Source organism: Patella vulgata, chromosome 4 (assembly GCF_932274485.2).
Source record: "Patella vulgata chromosome 4, xgPatVulg1.2, whole genome shotgun sequence".
In the NCBI taxonomy this organism is placed as follows: Eukaryota; Metazoa; Mollusca; class Gastropoda; family Patellidae; genus Patella; species Patella vulgata.
The window spans coordinates 216847-243092 of NC_065882.2; the positions used below are offsets into that span (position 1 = coordinate 216847).

General features: G+C 35.6%; 1 protein-coding gene across 1 annotated transcript; it reads left to right on the top strand.

Annotated features, from left to right (window-relative positions):
- The first annotated feature begins 631 nt into the window (after positions 1–631).
- On the top strand, positions 632–26158 carry LOC126819264 (adenine DNA glycosylase). Its single transcript, XM_050547212.2, has 14 exons — positions 632–801; positions 4742–4872; positions 7737–7773; positions 9355–9428; positions 9886–9927; positions 11025–11096; positions 11674–11885; positions 13251–13395; positions 14290–14386; positions 17991–18042; positions 20523–20656; positions 21710–21993; positions 23926–23976; positions 25030–26158. Exons 1-14 carry the CDS (start codon positions 738–740, stop codon positions 25114–25116), a joined length of 1482 nt encoding a protein of 493 aa, XP_050403169.1. The 5' UTR covers positions 632–737; the 3' UTR covers positions 25117–26158.
- The last annotated feature ends 88 nt before the right edge of the window (positions 26159–26246 follow it).

Sequence of the window (26246 nt, forward strand, 5' to 3'; positions counted from 1 at the left end):
CTATTTAAGGCACGTGCCTTATTTGGCTCATGGTTAATCCAGCACTGGCTGTACATGCCCGTCTTCATTAGCCCAGTCGGAGTAGAACAGTCACAGTGGCCAGTGGGACGTTAAATTTCATTTCATTTCCGAGCCATCAATAAATAAAATAAATTGAAAGTACAAGACTATTAGTATTTTAGTAATTAGGTTATTTTTTGATAGCGACACATTTCCTTGTCTACTTCTTCAATCAGTATCGACAATTCTGTCAATGTCATTTTCAATCGCAACAAATCTTTCGATGCTGTCATTGCAAGGTTGCTTTATGTCTAGGCGCGTCTGACCAGTACTCCGACTTGGAATTGCACTAAGCATACTGGATAACCAAGCTAGTTTACGTAAAATAAATAAACGACCTTCACCGCAGGGAGCAGTTATGGCGTTTTTTGTTTTGTTTATTTCTGTTTTTATCTTTGTTATTCAAAATAAACAAATGTTTTAAACATTTCAACTTGATATAAATGTTTTAAAATAGACTCGGATTAATATATTTTAGAATTGTCACCAATTATTATTACAATACAATTCTTCACACTTTTGAATATATAAGGAAATGATTGCTCAAGTATTCCGCGGGAAACTATGTCATTGTGAGCACGTGCAGACATAAACAATAACTGTACAACAACGTTTTATTTGATGCGTTTTTAGACTAGAGCAGAATTTATTTTTTTAGACAACTGAGGTGTTGTAAAATGCCGAAGCCCAAGAATCGGACAACTGTAAAAGTAACCAAAGAAGACAAGACAAATAAAAAGGGTAGGTCTATAATATTATAGTAATAATAATAATGTAATCTTATGAAAACCAAAAGCATGCACAGACAATGTACGTGTATTGGTACGTGATAATATTTCAGAAGTTCTGCTGAGCTGGGATTAATTAACACCAATGGAAAGCCCCTCAAAAATGCCAAATTTTGATACCAAAATCATCACAATACATGTAGGTGGAATAATAAAATGTGATAATGAGATATTCTATTTTTATTAGTTGGCATATATCACCATGAAATTTTCAGGGGATATTTCTGTCACTGTATTTTAAAAGATGCAATTATTAAATAGAATCATTATTAGCCCACTGATTAGCAATTAATTAAAATACATGATGCAAGAGCTAAATCTAAATGTTATCTAAATTATTAAACATCCATTATGCAAGAGCTAAATCTGCCTATTGTAGGTCTTTCTTTAGGCCTGAAATGTTTCTAAAGTATTAATTAGACATTAATAAACTGATCCAGGCCTTAATCAACTCTCGATGGCATCAGATTTCTCCGATATTAAATAGATTAGAATGGTTCAGCGATACTTTGATTTAATCAAATATGGAGGACAGAGACTTAGCTTCGATCAACCAGTACGGTGGTTGAAATTATTGCACACGTCTGTCAAACCTTCAAAGGCTAATATCTTCGCTTGCAATAGAGTAATTTGAATGAAATTTTCAAATTATTCATTTTACATCATCTACTTTCGAACTATTATAGCAAGAATGGCTAGTTCTTTATCTAAATCTTACATAATGTATCTTTAATTAGACATTAATAAACCTGTCCAGACCATAATCAACTCTCGATGGCATCGCTAGCCTGCGATCTTTAGTGGATTATGAGCCGATTTACTGCATAACTTTCCTTCGAAATTTAATGATTAAATGGATAATCGAGACACTGTTTATCGTACTGACTTCAGTATTAGTAATGATGATCAAGGCTAGACGGAAATTTCAATCGCTTAATTCTCGGTTCATAGAGGACAAATTTGAATGAAATTTTCAACAATTTGCCTTTACATTATCTATTTTTTAACTATTATAGTGAGAACTGCCAACTCGTTATCTGATCTTCCATAATGTATCTTTAAGTCAGAGCTTACATTGGAAGATAATTAATTTTATAATCGTTAACAAACTTCACTGAAGTTCCCACAGTTAACAACCTTCTAAACATTAAATATTTACTACATAAGTTTACATGTATCAGTACTCCAACACAGTTAATGAGGGCTTTTATTATTAATAATAATCGATCCCTGCTTGGCCGAGAAAGTTTATCCAGGTTTCCCCCTTGTCAGTGGTGCAGGATGGAAGGCCTGACAATGACAGCTACCTAGACATTTGGATAGAAGGAAAAACCTAGGTCCCGTATATACATTGGCGTGTACGTAAAAGATCCCTTGACAGTTGGAATTCGATATAAGAGTAGGCTGTAGCGCCGCTGCCCAGACTAAATTTACCTCCTAGCACACTGTATGGCATATGCCCGCTTCATTAGCCCAGTTCAGAACAGAACAGGAGGACGTTAAACTCCATTTTATTTTATTTCCTTGCTTGAAATGGTTTTATACGCCCACATTTTCATGAGTGGTTAAAAACAAAGTCATGGGTATCACAAAACCATCTTTTATAGTATCTTAACGTTTGGTAAGTCTAAAAGCCTACTTCTTCAGAGAAGCGTTAGATACTATAAAAGATGGTTTTGTGATACCTATGACTTTGTTTTTAACCACTCCTACTACTGGTGTCACCGTATCAAGTTTATTATGACTTAGATCCCATCTAGGTTTATGTTATTCAAATGGTTTTGGATTCCTCTCTCTTTATATATTTGGATTCACACATTTTTATGAGGACGTATATTGTCGTCGCCCCTGTCCGTCTGTCCGTCCGTCCACAATTGTTTGTGAACACTCTAGAGGTCACAATTTTATCCGATTTCAATGAAACTTGAAATATAGGTTTATCACCCTAAGATATTGGCATGTATCGAACTGTAACTTCATGGAATATGGCCCTTGATTGTACGAAAAATCACATTTTTAGCTTGTGAACACTCTAGAGGTCACAATTTTATCCGATTTCAATGAAACTTGAAATATAGGTTTATCACCCTAAGATATTGGCATGTATCGGACTGTAACTTCATGGATTATGGCCCTTGATTGTACGAAAAATCACATTTTTAGCTTGTGAACACTGTAGAGGTCACAATTTTTATCCGATTTGGTTTAAACTTAAAATATATGTTTATAACCCAAAGATCTCAGTTCCTTTCGTTATTCGTGCATATCGGACGATAACTTCCTGAATTATGGCCCCTGATTGTACGAAAAATCACGTTTTTAGCTTGTAGACCCTATAGAGGTCATATTTTTTATCCGATTTAAAAAAACGTTTTAATATATCACCGTTACACCCTAAAGATGGCAGAGTTCGAATTTCGTGAAAATCAGACCAAAACTGACTGACAAAATGGCCGCCCATCGTTCTCAAATAGTGTAAAAAAATATGGTATATCAAGGTTGTGGACCCTATAGAGGTCACAATTTTTATCCGATTTTGTTGAAACTTGAAATGTAAGTTTATAACCCAAAGATCTCAGTTCCTTTTGATATTCGCGCATATCGGACCGTAACTTCCTGAATTATGACCCCTTATTGTATAAAAAATCACGTTTTTAGCTTGTGGACCCTATACCAAATCATAATTCTTGTCCGATTTAAAAAAAACGTTTGAATATATCACTGTTATACCCTAAGGATGGTTGAGATCAAATTTTGTAAAAACTGACAGACAAAATGGCTGCCTCTTGCACGCAAATAGTGTAAATGTATGGTATATCAAGGTTGTGGATCCTCTACCTTAGAGGTCACAATTTTGATCCGATTTTGATGAAACTTGAAATACATATTTATAACCCAAAGATCTTGGTTCCTTTCGATATTTGTGCATATTGGATCGTAACTTCCTGAATTATGGCCCTTGATTGTATGAAAAATCACTTCTTTTTTTGAGCTTGTTCTCTGTCCATCTCTTTCAAAATCTTGCATGGAAACCCCTTGTTCAAGATCTTTGTGACTTGTGAAATACGAGGGATGGCTGTCCATTGCTAAAGAGCGTGAGTAGTGCAACTTTCAAGGCTTAATGACCTTGTTTGGACATGCTTTAAACATGCATTATGCAAAAGCTAAATCGCCTATCACAGGTCTTTCTTTGTGCCTTAAATGTTATATAAATTAGTAATTAGACATTAATTAACTTAGGAAGACCATAATCAACTCTCGATGCCATCAGATTCAGACAGTCTAGATTTTTGATAGATTTAAATATGATTTGCGTTTGAATATTTAGCATAAAAATGGATAATCAAGACTTTGTTTATTATCATAATAATAGTATCGATGACAATCAAGGCTACACTGTATTTGTATCGACGATAACTCACCTCAGACTACAGTAATTTGACTGAAATTTTCATTATATTCCATTTTCATTATATATTCCATTATCAATATATATTCCATTTTCATTATATATTCCATTTTCATTATATATTCCATTTTCAATATATATTCCATTTTCAATATATATACAATATATATATTCCATTTTCAATATATATATTCCATTTTCATTATATATTTTTTAAGTATTATAGCGAGAACTGTCAGCTCTTTATCTAATCGTACATAATGCCCCTTTAAAAGCCTGTTTGGCCCCCACAAAACTCCTGAAAGGCTTTGTATTCTGCTTTTGTTTTTGAGTTGAAAGATTTTACTCAGTACACGTAGCTTTTTAATACTTGAGATGGAAGTGAAGATTGGTGAGGTAGAGTTGACAGGTCTGTCTGTCCGTTAGATTCTGTAACACCATTCTACCTATGTAGACTATATTTTTTTATGTTTTTTTTTTTCAGACAAGACTAGCAATATTTGTAGAAAGATTTCCCCTGTACACGATTTTGATGAGGAAGAAATTAAGAAAATCCGCTTGAATCTTGTAGAATGGTATCAGTGTAATAAACGTGATCTTCCATGGAGAAAACTGGTACGAATATTATCTTATTCCCTTACAAGCTAAATCTGTCTATTGCAGGCCTTTTTGTCCCCTGCCTTTCGAAGATCCCTGGCATCCTATCTTTAAACTATTGTAGCAGCTTTTTATCCAAATCTCACATAAATAATAGTGACATACCTGTAACCTTACTGGAGCCACGGTGGCTGGTTGGTTAAGACGCTGGCTCGCTAGCTTGGAGGTCGGGTGTTCGACCCCAGCATTGGCCGAGAAAGTTCATCGTGATTTTCCGACATGGTTTCCCCTTGTCAGTGGTGCAGAACGGAGGACCTGACAAGGACAGCTGCCTAGTTCTTCGGATGATACGAAAAACCGAGGTCCCGTGTATACATTGGAATGCACGTAAAAGATCCCTTGGCAGTTGGAATTCGATAAAAGAGTAGGATATAGTTACGCTGTCCGGGCAAAATTTCCCTCATAGAACACTGTATCATGTATGGTGTATGCCCGTCTTCATTAGCCCAGTATAGGAGCAGAACAGTAGGACGTTAAACCCCATTTCATTTCATTTGTAACCTTACTAGAGCTATAACTCTGGTGTATACCGTTTTCTCCCACTGTTAAAGACCCCTAGCTATGCACAAGTGATTGAATTCTATGTTAGTCCCAAAATGATCTAGTTTGTGTTGAGTAGATGTTAAACGTCATTCTTCTCTCTCATTAACTCTGTTGTAGCTATTACCGTCTATTGTTCATGGGGAAATCTATTAACTCTGTTAGTCTGTTGTAGCTGTTACCGTCTATTGTTCATGGGGAAATCTATTAACTCTGTTAGTCTGTTGTAGCTGTTACCGTCTATTGTTCATGGGGAAATCTATTAACTCTGTTAGTCTGTTGTAGCTGTTACCGTCTATTGTTCATGGGGAAATCCATTAACTCTGTTAGTCTGTTGTAGCTGTTACCGTCTATTGTTCATGGGGAAATCTATTAACTCTGTTAGTCTGTTGTAGCTGTTACGTCTATTGTTCATGGGGAAATCTATTAAGTCTGTTGTAGCTGTTACCGTCTATTGTTCATGGGGAAATCCATTAACTCTTTTAGTCTGTTGTAGCTGTTACCGTCTATTGTTCATGGGGAAATCCATTAACTCTGTTAGTCTGTTGTAGCTGTTACTGAATTTAACTCTGAGCCCTGTTTCACAAAAACTTAAATCTCCTTAAAATCGTCTTTAACTAAAATTCCATCCTAACTTAAGATAGATGCGTTTCACAAAACGATTTTAAGCATTTTAGATAAAATCCACCCAAATAATATTGTAAGTTAAAATTGTATCTTAACTTAAAATAGTGGCGTTTCACATAACTATTTTAGGGACAATTTTACCTAAAATCAATTTTAACTTCAGACAGCCGTCACCCTCTCCTAACTTAAAATCATGACATTAACACATATTGATCAGAGCTACGTTGTGAGATCTATTGCGACATATAGATTTATTGCCAATGATAATATTGCCAATGGCCCGGCTTATATAATTTAAACATACTATCATTCACAAAAATAATTTTCATTCAATTTCTTTTCATTGCATGGGAAAATAGCTGCGGCCCACCCGTTTATTTTATTGTAAGGCAATATAAGCAATTAGATGATGCCCCAAATTAAATCCCCAAGACCAGAAAAAAACAAAAACCTCAAAACCCCAGTTTAAAGAGAGAGAGAGAGATGGGGTTTAACTGCAGAGAGAGAGAGAGAGGGTCATTTTGGGACTAACACATGGTTCAATTTTATTTGAATAATTCGCTTGCGCGAAGGGGTCTTTAGTAGTGGGAGGAAACCGGAGGACTCGGGGAAAACCCAGGAGGTTGGATGGGCGATCCTTATCCCTCGCGTACAACCGGGGAATCGAAACCCCATCAGTCCTATAATACTAGATACGCCATATGCAAAGTATTTATGGTTTTGGGGTTATGCATCTTCAATAGAAGGCTTGATCTCGCCTTAACTATGTACATGATGTTGTAAAACTCGCGGTCGTTTCTTCAGGAACATGGGGGTTATGATGATTTATATAGGCACTTTAGCATTTTCAAATTATTATTGAAAGGGTCCACTGACATTTCAAATCTAGGCCTCGGAACATTGGTTATTTCATGTATTAGTTAAAAAGTTATTAAATATTTTTAAAATAGTCTAGATTAACCCTTTGAGTCAGAAATATCACATGTTTGTGACAATTTCTCAATAGTTTATGTTATCCAAAATACCATAAAACTACGAAATTCAAGCGATTTAGTTTATCGATATGCATTATTTCCATCGAAGCCTGCAAGTTCAAGGCCAACCAACTGATACATTTCAAAACTAATGACACGCAATAAACTTATTTATTTCATCTCTCTGACTGTCTGACCACATGCAGACATTGTTACAACGTATGGAACCCTCCTCATTGGTATTGTAACGGTTAGTTCAAGCTAGCAACAGTTTTCAGTTCCGAAGTGTGTATGCTTACACCCTAAGTGCAATCACTGGAATTGTGCACTGCGCGAGCGCAAGCAATTTTAACTAAAATCAATTAAAATTGCATTTTAAGTTTCAATCGATCTTTGTGAAACGCATAAAATTTAAAATTTCAGTTTGATTTTAGTTTTTGTGAAACAGGGCCCTGGTATAGATATTATTATCTTATTGGTTATAGGGAAATACCCTAATTGTCCAGATGACCATATATAAATAAAATAAAAGTATGTATGCTCGCACATCCCCTTTAGTCGGCACATTCGACCCCCACATATGTGGTATCTAATTTTGCCCCGGGCGGAGTCGTGTATCCTACTAGTTACAAATATTAAGGACGTCCCACTGTGATACAAGTATGTTTTGTTTTGTTACAGGCAACAGATCCCGATATAAATAAAAGATCTTATTCTGGTAAGTTTCAATCTTTTTTACAATTCAATTAAAAACCTAGTACATGGTCCTTGCCTAGTTTATAATATTACTCTGTTTGATTTGAGCAGATGGAAGCACTAGATGGAACAGTGATGAATTAAATATTTCGCAACAATCGGCAAACTCTTTAGACATACAACCAGCATCATCTATATAAATCTTTTGATGGGCCTCTTTGTAATCCAACTGATTCCAATCCAAGAGCTTTTCTATGGTTGGGGGGTTGGATGGCCGAATGGTTAGCACGTGCACGCTGTATCATAAGGTCTGTCATTGGGTCAACTGGCATGGTTTCGGTTCCCCGTTTGTATGTTTACTCCGGGTCCTCCGGTTTCCTCCCACTGCTAAAGACCTCTACGCGCAAGCAAATAATTGAAATAAAATTGAACCATGTGTTAGTCCCGAAATGACCTAGTTTGTGTCGAGTGGATGTTAAACCTAATTTCTCTCTCTCTCTCTCTTTCTATGGTTTTGTTTTTGTGTTCTTAATTAAAGATACATTGTCCTGCAAGTATTTATAGGGTGGTTATTTTCAATTAAAGATACATTGTCCTGCAAGTATTTATAGGGTGGTTATTTTCAATTAAAGATACATTTATAGGGTGGTTATTTTCAATTAAAGATACATTGTCCTGCAAGTATTTATAGGGTGGTTATTTTCAATTAAAGAATGGCAAATTTAGTATATATATAAAGTATAGACACCCAATCTTACTAGAACAATACTGAATTACCCGAAAAACATGCATGGGGCAAGCACTGGGCAAAAATGTCAGGGTATCACTAACTGGCAACCGGACTAGTCTGCCAGCTTGACTGAGGGAGCAGTTGTTATTTCTTGATCAAATGTTATGTGATTTTGGGAACATTGAGGGGTGTCAACGTACAAAAGACTCTGCAATTAAATGTCAGAAAAAAGAATTTGACAGGAATTTACTTAGGCCTCATCAATATGTTTGGTAAAAAAGTAAATATTGAAAAATACTATTCTGAAAATTAGAACCTTCCTCAATGAAGTAAGGTTGACAGTTTTAATTATAGCTGAGGTATCTCCCAGCGGAAACAAAGTTTTAAGAAGTATTTGCAGCAGATTCTTGATGGATTAATTAGCTTCAATATGTTTTTAGTCCAAACATGTTGAATGAAAAATTTAGGTATATTTTAGGGTGGAGAGAGAGAGAAATGGGGTTTAACGTCCACTCAACACAAACTAGGGCATTTATGGACTAACATATGGTTCAATTTTATTTCAATAATTCTCTTGCGCGTAGGGTTCTTTAGCAGTGGGAGAAAACCGGAGGACCCAGAGAAAACCCACGAGGTTGGACAGGCGACTCTACTCCTTGTCATGTACAACAAGGGAATCGAAAACCTCGCCAGTTGACTCAATGACAGACCTTATGATACAACGCGGATATGCTAACCATTTGGCCATCTAACGCACATGCTTACCATTCAGTTATCCAACCATTTTAGGGTGGATTAAGCTGTAAGAAATAAGATATTTGTTTGTAAAATGGACAGTGAAATTATGTATTTATTGTTTTTGTTTATTTATAGTTTGGGTATCGGAGGTTATGTTACAACAAACACAAGTTGCTACGGTGATAGATTATTACAATAAATGGATAAAAGTAAGTTTCAACAAGAAAATCATGAACAATACAATACGAATAGTGTTCAGTTGTAATGTCTGTACAATACAATACAAATGGTCTTTAGTTGTAATGTCTGTACAAATGGTCTTCAGTTCTAATGTCTGTCCATGGAATGAAAAAGTTTGTTTGGTTATAAATTAAAGTACCGGTAGGAGAGATGGGTAGATGGTCCAACATGTGCAATTTAGATAAAGTTTTAATCCCAACCTTCTAAGTGACAGTAGGTCCACTTGTGTGTTATTTCTTTCCTCCCAATCGTTTCATGCAATCAAATTATCAAAAATGTACCATATGTTAGTCCCCACACGACCTAATTTTTTGCTTGAATGGATGTTAAACCTTGTTTTTGTATCATGTGATTATTATGTTTATTCCATCTCTATAAATACCTACCAATTGCTAAAACACATGTTTGTTTTCTCTCTATCTACAGAAATGGCCAACATTAGTGGATTTAGCCAAGGCATCATTAGAGGTAAGGTCAGCTGATTCAGAACAACAGTGAATTTCAATATTTTAATTCTCTGTGCTTCATTTGCATTTTTTTGAAAATATAAAATTTTCCATGGCTTAATTCACGCTAAGATGTACACAAATTGAGGCAAGTCTTTAACTCGACATCATCCACAGTCTTCGACATTGCAAGTATTGGTCAATTTAAATGAACATTGATGTTGTTATCTTACTGTGAAAAGATGGACTTCTGATATCCAATATTAAGACAAAATGAAAATGTTAAAATTGGCACACGAATCGCGTACCAGTATGCTTTCGAGCGCCATTTGTATTGAAGCAACTCAAATAACGAGGCTAAACCCATTCCACAGGAGAATACTACAGGTGTAGAATGGAACAACCAGGTGCCAAAGACTGACATTCAATTCGGACTCTTCGTGTATTTCACTGAACGTAACCGATTAGAAATTACAATAAAAACAGAAACGACGGAATGTAAATCAGTTTATATACATTCATATTACATCATTATATGCTTTGCGATCCATTTGTGTCCATTTCTAGGTGCCAAAGAATGGCGGTTTAGCTCCTTTAACATTTAATTAAGAAAACAAAATCAAACTATTGATTGTAGATAATCTTGTGGCTTGGATTCAGAAGAATAGAATGGGGTCAGTAAAAAGATTTTAGCAAGGATTACAAGTTATACTGATTGTTTCATTTACAGACCAGGTCATTGATGGACTAGGATAAAGTTTAGTTTTATTTCAATAGTTCACTTGTGCATGGGGTTATTCACTGGGAGGAAACTGGACGAAGTGGAGAAAACCCATGAGGTTGGATAGGCAACCCTACTCCATGTCATGTACAAGTGGGGAATCAAAACCACACCACTTGACTCAATGATAGACTTTGCATTTTCACTCGCACGAGTTAAATATGTAGTGCACCGTCCTCTATTTGCAGCAGGTGCCTATTCTGACGGAATTGAACCATTTTTGAACTGATATTTGTTTAAAATAAATTTTTCACCCAAGGGATTCCAAAGCTATGTTATATAACTTGTTATGCTTGTTTTAATAGTTTTACAAGGGATTATAAAACTTGTTTTAACAGGAAGTAAACGAGATGTGGTCAGGTCTAGGTTACTATTCACGGGGTCGACGTCTTCAAGAAGGAGCTAAAAAGGTAGGTGTGGCATGTTACTAGACAGATGGGTCGTGATTTATTTCAGTCAGTTTTTAATACAAATAGTAATCACCGAATTGGCAAACATACTTCAGACATTATTTGTAATGACCACATTATATTTAGAAACTGATTAACCCCGACTCTGAATTAAAAACTGTGGATGGGGAGGCGGGGAATATGATGTAAAAAGAGAGAGAGAAATGGGGTTTAACGTTCACTCAACACAAATTAGGTCATTTCTGGACTAACATATGGTTTAATTTTATTTCAATAATTAGCTTGAGCCTAAGGGTCTTTAGCAGTGGGAGGAAACCGGAGGACCCGGAGAAAACCCACGAGGTTGGACAGGCAACCCTACTCCTTGTCACGTACAACCGGGGATTGGAAACAAAGCCAGTTGACTCAATGACAGGCCTTATGATACAGCACGCACGTGATAACTATTCGGCCATCCAACCCCCCAGTAATTGTAGGAGCCCTTCCTTCGTCCGGTTGGTACAGAAATGTAGAATGTAAAACTCAATTTGACATTATTATTATTATCTACACAACTGTTTTATCTGTTTTATTTGAGGTTGTTGAGGAATTAGGAGGTGAAATGCCAAGAAATGCTGAAGATTTATTAAATGAGCTAGCTGGGGTAGGTCGATATACAGCAGGAGCGATCGCATCAATAGCTTATAATCAGGTTACTGGATTAGTTGATGGCAATGTAATACGAGTTTTGTCTCGACTACGGTTAATAGGTGCTGATAGTACCAGTCATACATGTATGGATGTTTACTGGTAAGAAAATTTATTTAAGATTCTAACCCAGCCTCAGTATCCCCAGTGGTCTGATTCCGTTTTACTCCAGGATACCCTGGGTTAATCTGTGGGGTATTCACATATTCAAATTATTCGCCCTTGATGATTGTGCTATTTAAGATTCTAACCCAGCCTCAGTATCCCCAGTGGTCTCATTCCGTTCTACTCCACTACACCCCTGAGTTCATTGATGAGGGAGACACATATTCAAAGTAATAATTAGTTTGTTATCGTTAATATCTTTTAATTATGTGTATTTATTAAAATACTGAACTTTTTATAAGAACCTTATAAAGTATTTGATAATTTTTTAATTAGGCCCCTATTGTTTTATAAGAACTTCTTAAAAAAAAATTTTTTGTTCTTTCTTTAATGTGTAATTTTTTTTATTGTATTCATGCTATCGAGCATCTTTAAGCTGGATTTTGGGCGCGTTATAAATATGAGTAAATTATTGAATATAAATCGTTATGAACACAATACTCAGCGGTTTTGAAACTCCATTGCTTAATCTGGCATACAAGAGAACCATATTGAATTTCACATTTTGATTCTTAAATTTTATGATGTGATAAAATGAAATTGATTAAGATTTGGTGGGATCATTCACTGGAGTATAAGGCCAGTGGAAACCAATCAAGATTCAGATTGGAGTTATCTCCCATTTACTTTCAAATTCATGAAAACTTGTGTATGTGATACAAGCTGCTCATGGTAGTGTAAGAAAATTTCTGGATGATAAATTTCGAGCATGGTGTGCAGAGTTATCTACTCTTTCTTATTTTGACTGTGTTATGCTTTACAGAATAATATTTGCAATGGAAATGAAATGAATTGTTCTGCTCAAACTGGGCTAATGAAGATGGGTCTATGCCCTGACAGCTGTGTTACAGTCTGCTCTAATGTCGAATTCCAACTGCCAAGGGTTCTTTTACATGCAAGCTAGTGAGTACATGTGAGCTCAGTTTTTCATCCCAGACGAACGACTATACATTGTCCCTTGTCAAGTCCTCCATCCTGCAACACTGACAAAACCTGATAAACTTTCACGGTCAACACAGGGATTGAACACAGGACAACCCGGCTAGCGAGCCATTGTCTTACGCACTGAGCCACTATAGCTCCTATTTGCAGAATATTGTTTTCTATTGTTAATAGGGCTAGAGAGAGTAAGAGAGAGAGAGAGAGAGGGGGAGAGAGAGAGAGAGGGGGGTTAACCTCCACTCGACATAAACTAGGTCATTTCGGGACTAATAATAGACTTTAAGAAGCTAGTGATTGTAATGGGAGCATCAGGTAGAATCCTATTGAATTTAAAGATTTGATGATGTTATTATATTGCAGGCACCATGCCAATAAGTTAGTAGATGTTGATCAACCAGGTGATTTTAACCAAGGTTTGATGGAATTAGGGGCCACAGTGTGCACCCCAAAAACACCCAACTGTTCTGTTTGTCCACTTCAAAAATATTGTAAAGCTTATTCTCAGGTAAGAGAAACGTCTAATTGGTTCTGGTCGTTATTTTATTACACAACCTTTAAGATAACAGTACCTTTCTGTCACAACAGGTTGTATAACTTGTATTGGAGGAGAATTTAGCCTGGACAGCTGCGTTTCTGTTTACTGATAGAATTCTAATTGCCATAGATATTTTATGTGAATAGTCAATTGTGCAATCTTTTCTTCTCAACCCCACTCTGTCTTTATTAAGGCTGAGTCACACTAGTGGTTTATCCTAGTGAAAGTTCACATGAAAGGATTTAGCTTATGGATATAAAACCTCAGGTTAAACCCATTAGTGTGACTCAGCCTTAAGGCCATTTGGTGCAGAAAAGTTAGACACTAAACCCTGTTTCATTAAATGCCATACATTGGCACTGTGACCTACTCTTAGTCTTATTTTAAATCTATGTTTTTTGTACCATCCAAACGACTAGACACTTTCCTTGCAATGTCCTCTGTCTTTTTCCAACTATCAAGGGGAAACCATGCTGTATAAATTTCATGTGTAACACCAGGATCAAACGGCAGACCACCTGGGTAGTAAGTCGGGAGGGGGTTCTAGTGGTTTCAACACATGTCTGTGAAATCATTAAGTGCTGTCATTGAGTCATGTGGTGTGGTTTCGATTCTCAGCTTGTTCGTGACAAGGAGTAGGGTCACCTGTCCAAACTCGTGGGTTTTCTCCATGTCCTGTGCTTTCCACCCTTATGCGCAAGCAAAAAATGGAAGTAGAATTGAAACATGTTAGTCCCGAAATGACCTAGTTTGTGTTGGGTGTTCATTAAACGCTATTTCTCTCTCTCTCTGTTTATTAAGCCTTACTCACTCAACCATATCTTTAAAGAAACATGACTGATTACAATTTGATAATATTTGTAGGTAGAAGTCCATAAAACAGACAACGCTAGTAAATTGTTATCAGATGTTACAAAGAATGGAAAAATAAAAATGGCAGAGATTTCAGATATTGAATGCTGTATGTATGTATGTAAAAATGTCTCGTGAAAACAAACAATGAAAGGGATAGGGTCGTCGTGTGGTCTAATGGGTTAGGGGTAGGGGTGGATGGTCGTGTGGTCTAATGGGTTAGGGGTAGGGGTGGATGGTCGTGTGGTCTAATGGGTTAGGGGTAGGGGTGGATGGTCGTGTGGGCTAATGGGTTAGGGGTAGGGGTGGATGGTCGTGTGGTCTAATGGGGTAGGGGTAGGGGTGGATGGTCGTGTGGGCTAATGGGTTAGGGGTAGTTGTAGGGGTGGATGGTCGTGTGGTCTAATGGGTTAGGGGTAGGGGTGGATGGTCGTGTGGTCTAATGGGTTAGGGGTAGGGGTGGATGGTCGTGTGGGCTAATGGGTTAAGGGTAGGGGTGGATGGTCGTGTGGTCTAATGGATCATAAAGTTCTGTCATTGAGTCATGTGGTTTGGTTTCCATCCCAAGCTGGTATGTGACAAAAAATAGGGTCGTCTGCCCAATCTCTTGAGTTATCCTCAGGTCCTTTGATTTCCTCCCACGGCTGTTTCACTGTAAACCAGGTATCATTTAATCTTGTGTATTTAGCACTAATTTCTTTAACATTCATTGTCCCCCGCCTTTCGAAGAAAGCAGGGGACTATTAAAATGGGTTCGTCCGTCTGTCTGTCTGTCCGTCTGTCTGTCCGTCTGTCTGTCCGTCACACTTTTTGGGACACAATAACTCTCTTCCTAATTGAGCTAGAATGTTCACACTTGGTGTATGTGTTTATTAGGTCAATGCCTTGATGGAGTTCGAAGATGAGCATTTTCCGCTTAGGGTAAGCAGAGATAAGCAATTTGATTGGTTGATGCTTTGGGACACGATAACTCTCTTCCTAATTGGGCTAGAATGTTCAAACTTGGTGTATGTGTTGATTAGGTCAATGCCTTGATGGAGTTCGAAGATATTAGCATTTTCCGCTTAGGGTAAGCAGAGATAAGCAATTTGATTGGTTGATGCTTTGGGACCGATAACTTTTAATTGAGCTAGAATGTTCAAACTTGGTGTATGTGTTTATTAGGTCAATGCCTTGATGGAGTTCGAAGATGAGCATTTTCCGCTTAGGGTAAGCAGAGATAAGCAATTTGATTGGTTGATACTTTGGGGCACGATAACTCTCTTCCTAATTGAGCTAGAATGTTCAAACTTGGTGTATGTGTTGATTAGGTCAATGCCTTGATGGAGTTCGAAGATGAGCATTTTCCGCTTAGGGTAAGCAGAGATAAGCAATTTGATTGGTTGATGCTTTGGGACACGATAACTTTAGTTCTAATTAAGTGAGAACTATTATAAATTAATTAAATATGTAGTATGCAATAATGAATTGACATTTAATGACAGAAAGAAAACAGTGAACTTTGCACAACTTGCAGCAAGATGGAAAATAGACCCGTTGATACAACCAAACTCTAGATCTGTAGGCATAGAGCATGTTTTCCCCTTAATATGCTATAATTATTCCATCAAAAACATTGTATGCTTAGACTATAAGTAAAGATATACTGTTTGATTGTTCAATACTTTGTAAAAGATAATTTGTGATAAATTTATATGTGTCCTCTAATTATTTTACTATTTCGGCGGGGGACATCAGCCTCACTGTTGGCTTGTTTAATATCAAATCTTTGTTAATATTACAAATTGGATGATTTTGGGTGATTTTAAACGATTTTTACGAATATTTAAACAAAGATTTGATATTAAATGATTGTGAAAGAAATTAGGGCTAAATACACCAGATTAAATGATACCCAAGCAAGCGCTGAAATAAGCGTCCGGACACGGACAATGTCTGGGCGAATTGACCCCTTTTGACAGGCCAAATTGCCTTTCGTCCGGACATAATTGTCCGACCGTGTTTTTGTAAAACATTATGTCAAAAATATTTGAGTCGATCGCTATTTATTATTAGACTCGAAAGTCCAGAACCAAAAATATCAATGACCCGAGTCATAGTGAAAATGTTACTATTTATATCTCGGCCGCGTGCAGATAAAATCTTCAATAATTTTTAGAACCGACTCTTTTACGCTGGTTATATCAACGACCCGAGTCATAGTAAAAATATTACTATTTATACATGTATCTCTCTCGGCCACGTGAAGAAAAAATAATGAATAATATTGAGAATCGGCTCTTTTACACTGGTTATTCGAGTCTCGTAGCTAGCTTTGCATTACTTTCGTATATGATTAGCTCTAAATCACACCTAACATGACATGTAATTATATAAATTATTAGTTATAAAAGTAATAATATTTTAAAATTAGTTTACAAGAAAATGTCCAAGTTGACTATGGATGTAATTAGGGACAGATTTTTTATACGAAAATATCTCACTTTGTTGGACACTTCCAATGTGAATGTAAATAGAAGAGCCGTGAAAACATGTCGAATAAAATAACTTCTTACTTTTCCCAACCCTCGGACACGGATATCCCGGCTAGTGGGACCGTTCCAGAAAATTCAAAGACTGGTACTGTGTCTTAATCTTATGTCTCTCATAAAGACACTTCTAAACGGGGGGCGTCGCCGTCACCAGTTGGAAAATTACAAAAACGAGCCGTAGAACTAGAAAAGTGGATCAAAAATGACTTGGCAGATTCTGAACCATTTACGACAACTCATATTTAATTAAGATGTCTATTCTTTAGTTAAATTTGAATCTTAATCAGAGTTTTTAGGATTTAGTCCCCAGCCCAACCAAAGAGATTAATGACATTATTATATGAACTATAAAGTTGTATTCCATATACATATAAAAACTTAAAACTCCAGGTTGTATGTGAGTCATCAATTTATTTTATTAATAAATGTATGTATAATAATATATATAAACATAGTAAATTTCAACAGTTTTTTGGTTTAATATACTTTATAAAGTATTTGTCAGGCTGAAAATCTGAAATGTCCGGCCGAAAATCAGTTCAGCCTGACATGATGTCAGGCTGAACCTTAGCAGTTATTTCAAGGCTTGTACCCAAGTTACAGTGATAACGACCACTGTGTGCAAGCGAATTATTGAAATAAAATTGAATCTAGTTTTGTCAAGTGGATGTTAAACCCTATCTGTCTCTCTCATTGCAAGAGAGAAAATAAGAGGGATGAAATCATTGAAAGAGAACAAATAAGAGAAATGAAATGAGTGTTAATCTTCTACTTTTTGGAACTGACTTGGTCAATCAAGACAATGCATACCCAATACAGTTTGTGATATGGGTAATTTTGCCCAGACAGCAGCACTATCGCCTACTTTTATTTTGAATTCCAACTTTGAAGACCGATTGATTGTAGCTCCCACTTGATCAAATCTCCAAATAATAAAACCAGTTATCACATTTCTGACAAATATTTAGTTTAATATAACAGAGTTTCCATTAAAAATACAAACAAGCGTGTGAAGTCATCGATTAGCACTTTATAATCAAGATAGAAGAGAACTTATCAAATCCCAACATTCATTATTTTACATAGGACTACATGAACCAACTAGAAATTGAACAGTTAAATAGATTTTTTTTTAAATTTTCAGTAGTTGAAGATTGTTCACTTGGTTTTTTATTTTTTCAGTAGTTGAAGATTGTTCACTTTGTTTTGATAAAACAGAAACATGGGATCCAAGGTATAGTGTAGTGACATATATATATTAAAGATGCATTATGTCAGATCTAAATTAGCAGGGTTTTTTTTCTAGCTTTGAATATTATACAAATTATTGTCTATTCACGACAAGTTCATGATCAACTCTCTAGACCATCAGATGGGCGTAAGTCCATGACAAGTCCATGACAAGTCCATGATCAACTCTCTAGAACATCAGATGGGCGTAAGTCCATGATCAACTCTCTAGAACATCAGATGGGCGGGATTTTCAATAGAATAAAACACAATTACTAGTTAATAATTTAACTAAAGAATTGGATAATCCGATACTTTGCCGGTTAATAATTTAACTAAAAATTGTATAATCCGAGACTTGTTTATTATTTTATGAAAGCTTTAAACTCCCATAACAGAATAAAGTAATTTCAATATATTCATACTTTATTTTTGAACTATTGTGGCTAACTTTTTATCCGATTTTGATGAAACTTAATATGTATGTTTATAACACAAAGATGTTGGTTCATTTCGATATTGATAATTGGTGCATTTTTCAGAATGTATCTATCATTATTTACTGTCCATTTACCGAAAATATTGAGGCCTAAATAAATTCCTGAATTACTCTCTGTCAACTTCTTTTTCTGCTGTTTAATTGCAGAGTCTGTTATACGTATACATTTACTTTACACCCCTTAATATTCCCAAAACCGCATACATTAAGCCGTCGGACAAGCCATCGGGTTGCCAGTTAGTGATGCCCTGACATTTTAGCCCACTTCTTGTCCCATGTGTGTTTTTTTTCGAGTAATCCAGTATTTTTCTAGAAAGATTGGGTGTCTATACTGTCCAATATATACCAAATTTGCCATATTTTTATTGGAAATAACCACCCGATAAATACTTGCAGGACAATGTATCTTTAAATGTTAAGTTTGTTATTTTTCTTAATAATACTTTAATCACATATATGTATATTTTACCAAGATAATTTCACACAACATCGTTTTTTACAGTCATAATTTGCAAGTGTTCTGCTGGGTTTTTATACGCCTACATTTTCATGTGGACGTATATTGTCGTCACGCCTATCCGTCCGTCCGCAATTTGTTTGTGGACACTCTACAGGTAACAATTTTTATAAGATTTTGACAAAACTTAAAATATAGGTCTATCTCCCAAAGATCTCGGCATATATCGGACGATAACTTCACGGATTATGGACCCTGATTGTTCGAAAAATCATGTTTTTAGCATGTGAACACTCTAAAGGTCACAATTTTTATCTGATTTTGATAAAACTTGAAATACATATTTATTTCCAAAAGATCTTGGTTCCTTTCAATATTCACGCATATCGGATAACTTCCTGAATTATGGCCCGTGATTGTACGAATAATCATGTTTTTAGCTTTTGGTCCCTCTAGAGGTAACAATTTTTATCCGATTAAAAAAAAAGTTTGAATATATCACCGTTACACCCTAATGATGGTTGAGTTCGAATTTTGTGAAAATCAGACCAAAATGGCCGCCCCTTGTACGCAAATAGTGTATATATGGTATATCAAGGTTGAGGCAACATTTTGATCTGATTTTGATGAAACTTGAAATACATGTTTATAACCCAACAATCTTGGTTCCTTGGCACAATGTTGGCACATATCAGATCGTAACTTCCTGAATTATGGCCCTTGATTGTACGAAAAATCATGTTTTTAGCTTTTGGTCCCTCTAGAGGTCATAATTTTTATCTGATTGAAAAAAACGTTTGAATATATCACTGTTGCACTCTAATGACGGGTGGTTTACCACTATATTACTCTTTCAAAACAGTAGCTCTGTGAGTTATGTCGCTGGCTTGCTAACCAGGCATTTTCAAGTTTTCTCCTCGTGTTGGATTTCCGACATAGTTTCCCCTTATAACTGGCAACGAACGGTGTCTAGTCGTTCGTATTGAATAAAAAACGTGGTCACATTGGCGTGCATGTGAAATAATGCTTGACAATTGGAATTCGAAATAAGAGTAGGTCATAGTAAAGTTTCTGCCAAAACACACTGTATGACATAATGCGATCTTCGTAAATTCAGTCGATGCAGAAAGTATTAATCTGTAATTTAACCTCTATATCTGTATTTTAACCCATATACCTGTATTTTAACCTATATACCTGTATTTTAACCTATATACCTGTATTTTAACCTCTATACCTGTATTTTAACCCATATATCTGTATTTTAACCTATATACCTGTATTTTAACCTATATACCTGTATTTTAACCTCTATACCTGTATTTTAACCTATATACCTGTATTTTAACCTTGTATTTAACCTATATACCTGTATTTTAACCTATATACCTGTATTTTAACCTATATACCTGTATTTTAACCTATATACCTGTATTTTAACCTTGTATTTAACCTCTATACCTGTATTTTAACCTATATACCTGTATTTTAACCTTGTATTTTAACCTCTATATCTGTATAATTGTAGTATGGGTGTGATGAATTATCCTAGAAAAGTAAAGAAGAAAGCCGCCCGGGAGGAGAGAACAGTTGTATGTATTATTAGTCGGACAGATTCGGACAATAATCTCGAATATCTTATAACACAAAGACCACAAAAAGGTATTGCCTAATTCTATTTGAATTATCCGCCTTATCATTGTTAACATAGTAAGTTAACATTCAAACTCGTGGTGTCAACTGTTGAACTATCGGCATTCTGGATACAACCACGGTCAAGACTGGTCACACAGGTGGCATTATTGTTCTCGGGTTTGTCTTATTGGTTAAAGGGGGTTGGGTGGCCGAATGGTTAGCACGTGCGCATTATATCATTGAGTCAACTGACATGGTTTCGAATCTCCGGTTGTACGTGACAAGGAGTAGGGTCGCCTGTCCAACCTCGTGGGTTTTTCCAGGTCCTTCGGTTTACTCCAACTGCTAAAGACCCCTTCGTGCAAGTGAATTATTGAAATGAAATTGAACCATGTGTTAGTCCCGAAATGACTTAGTTTGTGTCGAGTGGACGTTAAACCTCATTTCTCTCTCTCTTATTGGTTTAAGACTGGTCACATTATTGTGGGCAGGTTGCGCTATTGTTATAGTTTGCATGTAGTGCGACCCAACTGTACTTACTATTAATGTGTTGAGTGCAAGCATCTCAAGGATATTAGATTGAATTTTTACCATTGTCAGTCATTACATCACATGTTTGCCCAACCGGGTTTATATGGTAAAGTGTTAGACTTTTTAAAAGAGGCAGGTTTTTATTATAAATTTTAATTGTATTGATATGTCATTTCATTTTTGTATTTTAGATAGTTATATGTATAAAAGATGAATTTTATTTGTAATGTTACTTACTGTAATACTGATTTTATTTATGCATGTAATTTATTCTGTGATATAATTTAGCCTGTCTCTAAATAATCACCATATGTTTGGCGCAATATAGCCCGGTTGGAGCTGACGTGCCATTAAGCAACATTTCATTTCATTCATTCATTACTGTTAAAGTGTATTATGCATACTCTTTTGTTTCCAGCATGATCTATCAGAGCATTTCATTGGTGCTAAAAAGAAGAACTATTAAACAACATTTAAATTATTAAAACAAAAAAAACCAAGATTCAATAATCTGTAATTTATTCAGATCGCATGAAATTTATTTTTTAGGATTACTGGCAGGTTTATGGGAATTTCCTTCACAGCTGATAACAGATGAGTCATGTGACATTACAGACACTCTAAATACCAAATATGGTATTGTTTTATCAGGTGATTGTAAGAGGTTAAAGGTCGGAGAGGTTGTACATATATTTTCTCACATACATCAAACATATGTAGTAGAATCTATTACACTGACTGATCATATTAAAGATAAAACTAACCAAGATGATGTAAGATGGGTAACTAAAGATGATTTCCTTCAGTCAGCCATTTCAACAGCCATGAAAAAGGTAAAGTTTAAAATGCCCTTTTGAAAATCATCTGATCTGTATAAAATTCACATGTATTATTTAAATTAGTAAAATGAAGAAACCTAATGAATTTCAGCAATTGCTGTTAATAACTTTGAGATTTATGGCCCTTGTTTCAATTTGTTGAACCTTGTTAATGCTCTGTTATACAGGGATTCTTCCACCCATCTGCAGTACTTCCAGTGAGGAGTTAATTTGTGACAGTCTTGGATTTTAATTATCAATAAAAATGAATATTAAAATGTTGCACTAATAAGTGCCATGTACATATACACAGAGTTAATAAATATATGTCCTAGGATTGATTCCTGTGTTTGACTAGAAAGTTCCTGGATTCAGATTATGATGGGTGATTGACCTTGTGTTATTAGTAGTAATACAGTAGTAATAGAAGTTTTATTATAATCTCTTCCAGTGCGTGTGTATAAGATGTGCAATTTCTATATTTTGGGGGTTTGTTTTATGTCATGTAAGTTCTCAAACCAATCAATTTAACAAGACTGGTAAATATGGATGAAACGGAAGCATTGATCATGTTTCTCCGCTCAATTCGAAATAAATAAATACTGGTTGATATTCATATAATGATAAGATAACTGGGCACTCCTGTTTATAAAGATTGCGAAACTAAAACTAAATGATAAGCCAATAAGGGTTGTTGTGTGGTAGCTGTGAGGAGGATTGGGGGGCTGAATGGTCTAAGGTTTGTGCTCTTAGATCAGAAGATCTGTCTTTGAGTCAAGTTGCATAGTTTCGAACCCCCACTTGTACATGAGCAGGGTCACCTGTCAAACCCCATGGGTTTTTGGTGGGTCTTCTGGTTTCCTCCCACTGCTCAAGATCCTTAAGTGCAAGCGAATTATTTAAATAAAATTGAACCATATGTTATGTTGAGTGGACGTTAAATCCTCACTGAATATGAGATTTTTGTCCCCAGCCTTTCGAAAAAAACCAGGGTACTATTAAAATGGGTCTGTCCATCACACTTTTTGGGACACAATAACTCTCCTTCTAATTGAGCTAGAATATTTATGGCGTAGGTGTTTATTAGGTCAATGCCTTGATGGACTTCAAAGATAAGTATTTTATGCTTTGAGTAAGCGGAGATAAGCAATTTGATATGTTAATGCTTTGGGACACGATTACTTTATTTCTTAAGCGAGAGTGATGAAATTTGTTTTTTGACTTAGTTTGATAATAAGCATTTTCTGTTCAGCATAAGCAGAGCGAAAACCAATTTGATTGGATTGAGACTTTGGAACACAATAACTCTCATTCTAATTGAGGTAGGATGTTCAAACTTGGTGTAGGTGTTTATTAGGTCAATGCCTTGATTGAGTTTGATGATAAACATTGTCTACTTACGGTAAGCAGAAAAAAGCCATCTGATTGGTTAATGCTTTGGGGCATGATAACTGTGGTTATAATTAAGTGAGAGGGCACCTCCGAATATAGATTCATCATATCATTACCTTGACTAAGTTTGATGGTGAGAATTTTCTGCTTAGGCTAAGGAGGGATAAGAAATTTGATTAGTCAAGACTTTGGAACATAGCAACTCTGCTTTTAATTGAGGTAGAAAGTTTAAATTTGGTGTAGATGTTCATTAGGTAAATGTCTTGACTGAGTTCAACAATTAACATTTCGAGCTAAAGCTAAGCAGAGCTAAGCAATTCCATTGGTCGATGCTTTAGGACAAGATAACTTTGATTCTATTTGATAGAGAGTGATGAAACTTAGTGTATGGTCGATAATCAGTTTGATTGCTCGATACTTTAAAAAAAAATAAATGTGCGATTAATTAATATGTGTCATCTATTTATTTTGGGATTTTGGTGGGGGATATCAGCCTCTCTGTTGGATTGTTAACATTATTCCTAGTACAATTCAATCATTATTCCTTAATTCCAGGTTTTTAAAGCTTATGAGAAGTCTTCTGACTCTTCAGCATCTTTTAACAAGGTAAATTTTTACTATATATATAATATACATGTAGTGTACAGATAATTATAAAGTCTAGTATTTTTATATGCCAACATGGAAATGTGGTCGTATATTGCCGTCACCCACAATTTCTTGTGAACACTCTACAGACTACATTTATCATCTGATTGTCCTTAAATTGATATATAATGTTGACATTAGTGAGATGAAGAATCCTCTTCAATAGTTTCCATTAATTGATTCTGGAGTTATGGCCCTTGTTTCATTTTATTGCACCTTGTGAAGAACGCTTTATCGACAAAAGTTATCACCCGATCTGTATTAAATTGATATGCATCCATTAAATTAGTGAAGCAAAGAAGCCTATTGAATTTCAACAATTTCAGTTAATTACGTCTAGAGTTATGGCCCTTATTTCATGTTGTAGACCCTTGTGAATGCTCTAACAACAAAAGTTATCATACGATTTGTATGAAATTTATATGCATCATTTGAGTTAGTGAAATGAAGAAGTCTATTGAATTTCAGCCATATCCATCAATTGCTTCTAGAGTTAATGTCCTTGTTTTTCTTTGTTGAACATTGTAATGGCTCAAATGACAAAGTCGTCATCCATTAAATTAGTGAAGCAAAGAAGCCTATTGAATTTCAACAATTTCAGTTAATTACGTCTAGAGTTATGGCCCTTATTTCATGTTGTAGACCCTTGTGAATGCTCTAACAACAAAAGTTATCATACGATTTGTATGAAATTTATATGCATCATTTGAGTTAGTGAAATTTCTTTTTATTAAATTGACTGTTATGGTTAACAAGATATTATTATTTATTAGATATTAAGAGCAATGTATGACAAAAGATTTATTGATTCAGCTTAAATTTGGTTACTCCCTGTTTTATAAATCTGTACTTTGACATGAAGAAGTGAACTATGTATGAGGTTTGGGGGGATTTAATAAAGGGTTTGAGGGGTTTTAATAAAAAAAGATTTTCGATTTTAATAAAGGTTTTTTGGGGGATTTATTAAATAGATTGAGAAGTTTTAATAAAGGTTTTTGTGGTTTTTTTCAGGGTCTAAAGAGGAAACGAGGTAAAAGTCAAGATACAGCGGACTCGAAAAAACAAACTTCATTAAATTCTTTTTTTATAAAGCAATAAATATTTTTGTTCATTTTAAACATCACCATAATATCATGATTTTCAACACCACATCAGTTCATCATCATTACATCTTCAATGTCATCATTACGTACATCAGATAAACTACTTTTAAAGCCAAAAACTGTTCAACTAGTCTCTTATGGTCAGCGCTCTTTTAGTTATCAAGCACCTGTTTTATGGAATAATCTACATCTTTATTTCTTTTTAAAAAGGAACTTAAAAGACATTTATTTAATCAGGTTTTTAACAGATTCTTCATACAATCGTTAAGATGTCCATAATCTTGTTGTTTATTGTAAAGTGCCCCTGAACATGTTATATGAAAGAATGCACAATAAATATTAAATATGCTGTAACAATAATAATCATAATCTCTGTACCATCACTTCAAACTAATCGTCATTAACCACATCATCATCATCATCAACCTAATCACCACCAATATCTTCATTACCACATTATTATAATCATCCTTATCACCACCCACATTTTCATCATCATCATGGGGGGTTGGATGGCTGAATGGTTAGTGTGCGCGCGCTGTATCATAAAGTCTGTCATTGAGTCGACTGGCGTGGTTTCGAATCCCCGGTTGTACGTGACAAGGAGTAGGGTCGCCTGTCCAACCTCGTGGGTTTTCTCCGGGTCCTCCGGTTTCCTCCCACTGCTAAAGACCCCTACGCGCAAGCGAATTATGTAAATAAAATTAAACCATATGTTAGTCCCGAAATGACCTAGTTTGTGTCGAGTGGACGTTAAACCCCATTTCTCTCTCTCTCTCTCTCATCATCATCATCATCTTCAACCCAGGCCTAATTATAATATAATCATCCTAGTCATCAAAACATCATCATCAAGATTCTCATCACCACATCAACAACCTTATCACTACATCAACATCACCATCATATCAACCTTATCAACATCACCATCACCCCTATCACCATCATATCAACCTTATCACCACATCAACATCACCATCACCCCTATCACCATCATATCAACCTTATCACCACATCAACATCACCATCACCCCTATCACCATCACCCCTATCACCACATCAACATCACCATCACCCCTATCACCATCACCCCTATCACCACATCAACATCACCATCACCCCTAT